At 39.2% G+C, this 6,049-nt stretch overlaps 1 protein-coding gene across 2 annotated transcripts in view; it reads left to right on the top strand.

The window, feature by feature from the left end:
* The window catches only part of KIF26B (kinesin family member 26B), a 628,846-nt gene that overhangs the window by 512,282 nt on the left and 110,515 nt on the right, over window positions 1–6,049 (top strand). For both annotated transcript variants that reach the window (XM_069069145.1, XM_069069146.1), the window contains one exon: window positions 1,546–1,752. In XM_069069145.1, coding sequence (XP_068925246.1) covers window positions 1,546–1,752 — 207 coding nt within the window. The remainder of the gene's footprint in view (window positions 1–1,545; window positions 1,753–6,049) is intronic.

Genomic DNA, 6,049 nt, shown 5'->3' with positions numbered 1-6,049 from the left:
TCCTTCCTTCCTTCCTTCCTTCCTTCCTTCCTTCCTTCCTTCCTTCCCCCTACAACACAAATCTTTCTGTAACCAAAGGGAAGGAAATGGAAGGCTTTAGCAAATGTGCTGGCAGTCATTGGAAAGGTAAAATTTTAATTTGGCCCTGAAGCCAAGGCCTCTAGCATTCTTTCCAGTGCCCCCTCTACAACTCTTTTGGGATGGGAGTTATGTTAGCACAGCAAGATAATAGCCTAGATAGGACCCAAACTCTATCTGTCTTTGTCTCCATCGTGCTTTCTATTAGTATAAACATGATGTTTGAGAGCCCTGGAAGCCACTTGTAGATGACTTTTTAAATATTAAATCTGTGTGTTTACTAGCCTATTGTCAGTTTCTTTTAGCTAGCCATATTCTGAAGGACTGCATTCAGTGAAGAGAGGGAATCCAGAGACAAATTTTAGTTCCCTATATGGAAAAACTTACTAACAATTAGAACTATCTGAAAGTGGGGTGGGCTGCCCAAGGAGACAATGCCTTCTCCATCACTGGAGGTCTTTAACGATAGATAACCAATTTTAAGGGAAATTGAAGAAGGGAGACCTGATCAGGTAGGGGTCAAACTAGATGACCTTTTAAAGTCAGTTTCCAGACTTAGGTTCTATCATTCTATGAGAGACAGTTGTCATTCCTAGCCTACACAATGAGGTCCTCCTGCTTTTTTGGGGAAAGCATTGTAATCTGGCAGAAATGGGGCTGAGGGTTGGCAATCTGGTTCCAGGTTCTGTCACTGACTAGACATGTGACCTTAACCCCTGAAATCTCTTGTTTCTCATCTGTAAAATGAAGAAGCTGAACTAGTTGACCTTTAAAGTCCTTTCTAGCTAAACTACTGAAATTGGGTTAAAGGCAAATTCCAAATCCCATTTCCAGTAGAGATGTGCCTGGTTCTGAAAGTAACCACTCATTACACACTTATCTAATGGATCCTAAAATACCATATTTCAAACAAATTCTTTATCATTGCTGGTCCTCTGAGCATATTTCAAATGCTGACCATTAAAACCAGGCCATTTCACAGCCCGTTAATGATGACACTAATAACTGTGAATTTCATCTGTAAGAGTTGTGATGTGAGCAAGCAAGGAGTAAATTACAGAGGTAACTTTTATGTGCTGGGTTTATTGATCTTCAAGTTTCATGGGAGCCACACCGGCCCTGAGAGCTTGGCAGCCCAGATTACCTTTTCATCTACTTAATTGGGCCACCAGGGTGCGGTTAATTTTCAATTTATATTAATAGCAAGACAAAGAAAGTGATGCACCACCTCTGTATCAAAGTAATAGAAACATCAACATGTGCTACCTGGTAATTATAAATACACTCTTTTTTTCCTCCCATGGCCCATCGAGGATTATATTCCTAATGCATGGTGAAGCTCATTATAATTTATCATTGGAAAGTCCAAGGGCACCAGAAACCCTCAGGGCTATAGTGTATGGGGGTTCTTCTACCATTAACTCTCTGGCTACCTTAATCCAAGCTTCCTTTCTGGTTTCTTCTTAGGTGAAAGTCATGGTTCGTATCTGCTCCACCCTTGCCAGGGACACCTCAGAATCCAGCTCCTTTTTGAAGGTGGATCCAAGGAAGAAGCAAATCACCCTCTATGACCCCTTGACTTGTGGAGGGCAGAATGCCTTCCAAAAGAGAGGCAACCAGGTTCCACCCAAGATGTTTGCCTTTGATGCTGTTTTCCCCCAGGATGCATCTCAGGTAGGTGGTTCTTTCCTTCTCATGCTAGGAAGACTGGTAGAGCCTGTGGCCATTCCACAGGTGGGTTTGTTTTGTTCATTTGTTTTATCAAGGGCCTTCCCCTCCAAAATATTGCCATGTATTTATTTGCATATATTTCATAGTAAGATATTTGTGTACATGTCTCCCTTAGAGAATGCAAACTCCTTGAGATCAGAAGCTATTTTTGCTTTTTTCTTTTCATGCCTGGATAGCATGAGATAGTATTTGTAAAGTGCCTGGCACATAGTAGGAACTTAATAAATGTCCCCTTCCCCCAGTTCGGAGGCTGGGATCTGGCATCTCGAAGGTGCTTAATAAAGGCCTGTTGCTTGATTGAAGCACAGAAACTGGAAGGGAATATGATTTCATGGGGCACGCTACTGAGCTGGTTTGGTCTGTCTACTGGTAGTACTGCTATCTGAAGCCAGCAGGAGGAGGAACATGGCTTACTTTTTTGGGATCAGTGACAAGAATGAAATAGCAAAGTGACATGGTTAGTGTTGGATGTTGTTGGTTTTTTGAAATTAAGTACCTACTGTGTGCATGGCACTATGCTGAATGCTTTACAAATCACATCTCATTTGATCCTCACAACAAGCCTGAGGTAGCTGTCATTATCATCCCCATTTTATATTTGAGGAAACAGAGACAGACAGAGGTTGAATAACTCGGGTGTCTGAGACTGGATTTGACTTCAGATCTTTTTGACTTCAAGTCCAACTCTCTAACCACGGCACCACCTACTTGCCTCTAAGTTTGTGTTCTGTCCATGCCACTGACTACCTTTGTGACCTTGGTAAAGTCACCACACCTCTGCAAGACTCAAGTTTTCTCATCTGCAAAGTATAGATAATAAACCCTGTCTTACCTGCCCCATAATATTGCTGTAAGAATTAGGCGAGATAAGGTATATAAAAGTAGAAGAATTTTATAAACTGTTAGGTGACGTACAGATATTAAGCAGTGGTATTGGCATCATTATGATCAGATGGTTTGGTCTTCCCTTGAATTTCCAATACTGCATGGGATGCATGGCCAGCAATGGCTTTTATTTTCCGTCAGAGACTCCTGATAATGCCTTCTATGGCGTGGTTCAGGAGTGCTTCAATAGGCAGCCCTGTATTACAGGCTCGGTTAATTAAGAAGCTGAGCATTCCTCATGTGTGATTTCCCTGAAGAGTTTATCCTGAGAAGATGCAGTACTAACTCTATGAATATATCCCAAGATTGCCTTCTGCATTGTGTGTGTGTGTGTGTGTGTGTGTGTGTGGTGTACCACCCTGTGGGCTCAGAAATCTAAACCTGACATTGAGTCTAATAAAAGACTAATGAACAATTTAATTAGCACCGCTAAAACTTTTTAACAGACAAATTTCCGTAAGTTAAAAGAACTCTGGAGTGAAGCTTAAATTAAACAGTGGCTATTAATAAGTTTTGGAGTGGGGCGGCCAGGTGGCTCAGCGAGTAAGAGTACCGGTTCCAGTGTTGGGATGACCTGGAGATCTAATCCCAGGCTCAGACGCTCAGCACCACACCCAGAAATAACTGGCCATGTAACCTTGAGCAAGTTACTTAACCCCAATTGCTTAAAAAAAAAATAAGTTTTGGAGTTATTCAAGGAAAAAGAGCCATTTTTACTGCTTATCTTTGTTTATACCTCCAACAGCACATATTTTACTGGGGCTTGGCTGATCCAAAAAAAATAAAAGATTTTGTTTTGTTTTTAAATTAGTAGGCTTGGGTTGGAGTGATAGCTATGCCATTAGCCTGCTGTGTGTCCTTGGATAAATTGTTTAACATCTTTGGGTCTCAATTTTCTCATATGTAAAATGGGAATGGCCGTGCTGGTACTACTCATAGGGCTATCATGCTTCTTTCCATCCTGGCTCAGCTGTGAGTATGTATATAAATGTGAGCTATAAAACATGAGCTGAATGTATATTTCTACTGACTACCAGTGAATTATCTGAACTATATATTCGAACATACTCGTATTGACAAGAAATGGCAAAACCAAATAGGGATATGTGTTAATGTCAGTACTATCTGTCTCTCTGTCTGTCGGTCTGTCTATCTATCTATCTGTCTGTCTGTCTGTCTATCTATCTGTCTGTCTACACATAAATACACATATAATACATGCATATATGCATACACTCATATAGTGTATGTATATGTTCATTCATATATATACTATATATAATTTGTTCCCACATATATACACTATATATGTTCATCTCTTATGTATCCATATTTATATACCTCTCTATATATTCTTATATATACTATTACCTCTTATATATTCTATATACTCTATATTATATTCTTTTATTTCACATATATACTCTATATGTTCTCTTATGTATCATATATGTATATGTTTATTCTCTTATTTTATACATGTGTGAAATCCTAACTTTATGGAATTTCAGGGTTGAAAGGGATCTCAGCAGTCACCTCATCCAGCTCTCTAAAAAACGAGAATCTCCTTTATAACACACCTGAAGAGCAATCATCCAACTTTAATACCTCTATCCTTAAATGCCTTTAGTGATGTGGAACTCACTAACTCCCAAACAACCCACCACACAATGTTGCACAGCTCTAATTGTTAGGAAGTTTTTTTCCCTACATTAAAGCCTAAATTTTCTTTTTTGTAGCTTCTGCCCATTTTTCCCTCTTCTGTTCTCTGGGACTAAGAACAAATCAATTCCTTCTTCCTCCTTATATGATAGCCTTTCAAATATTCAAAGAACTAGCATTTCAGTCCCATGCTTCCTGCCTCCCTAAGCCCAAGTCTTCTCTTCTCCAGGCTACTTTCCACAATTCCTCCAAAAGTTTCCTCCTTATAGGGGATGGTTTGAAGGTCCTTCACCATTATGGTTGCTGTCTTCTCTACATACTTCAGTTTACCCATGTCATTCCTAAACTATGGTGCCCAGAATTGAACACAGCCTACACCTGGGCAGAGGACAGTGGGATGATCCTATGTTGTACCTACAAGATCTCTGTTTCTGTGCAGCTTGAGATAATACTTGCTTTCTTGCCTTTGATGTGTATGGAGTTGGCAGTCCACTAAAACCCCCAGATTTTTTTTTCAGATGCACTGATATCTAAAATCTTGTATATTTATCCATATAAAATTTCACCTTATTTGATTCAGTCCAAAGTTCTAAACTGTAAAGATCTTTTTGAATTCTTAGAGTCTATTGGTTATTACTTCTAGCTCGATCGTATATACCAATCTGATCACAAGGAAGGAAAGAAGGAAGGAAGATAACAACAATAGCTGTAATTTATATTATGCTTTAAGGTTTGCAAAGTGTTCTTTACATATTATCTCAATTGATCCTAACAAGGACCTTGTATGAGATAACTACTATTGTAATTAATTTTTTAAAAAACTTATTTATTTATTTTTTCTTTTTTTTTAAAATGATTTATTAACTTCTGATTTACATCATTCATTTCTGCCAGATTTTAAGTTACAAATTTTCTCCCCGTTTTTCCCCTACCCACCGCTCCAAAACAGCAGTCCCACAGGATATCCCCTCCTCCAATCTGCTCTCTCCCATATTTTCTCCCATACCCCTTTTGACTTTTCCAGGGGATCTCTAGGCCCCAGTGCCTGTATATCTTATTTCCCAATTACATGTAAAATAGTATTAATAATAGTATATATACATATATATATTTAAACATTTGATTTTAAAACTTTGAATTCCAGATTCATTCCCTTCCTCCCTTGTCACCCACCCTTACTGGGAAGATAAGCAGTTCAGTATAGGTTGTACATGTGTGGCTAATGCAAAACAATAACATAGTAGATATATTGTAAAAGACTGACTATATTTCCCTCCCTCCTATCCCACCTCCCACTTGTTCTATTATCTACTTTGATCCTGTCCGTTTTCAAAAGTGGGTGCTTCCAACTTCCCTCCCCCCCAGCCTGCCCTCCCTTCCATCATCCCCCCTTCTCATCCCCTTCCCCGCTACTCTCCTATAGGGTGAGATACCCTATTTAATGTGTATTTCATTCCCTCCTCAAGCCAAATTCAATGGGAATAAGGTTGATCCATTCCCTTTTGCCTTCCTATTCTTCCCCTCCATTGTAACCATTTTCCCTTGCCTCTTCTATATGAGATAGTTTACCCCATTCTGTCTCTCCCTATCTCCTCTCATTATATTTCTCTCTCACTTCTTAATTTCACCTTTTAAGTATCATCCCTTCCTATCTATCTATCTATCTATCTATCTATCTATCTATCTATCTATC

Source organism: Petaurus breviceps, unplaced genomic scaffold (genome assembly GCF_028583685.1).
Source record: "Petaurus breviceps papuanus isolate PSGF00001 unplaced genomic scaffold, PetGlider_PUasm1.0 90778, whole genome shotgun sequence".
Classification (NCBI taxonomy): domain Eukaryota; kingdom Metazoa; phylum Chordata; class Mammalia; order Diprotodontia; family Petauridae; genus Petaurus; species Petaurus breviceps.
This window is presented reverse-complemented; position numbering and strand designations above follow the sequence as displayed.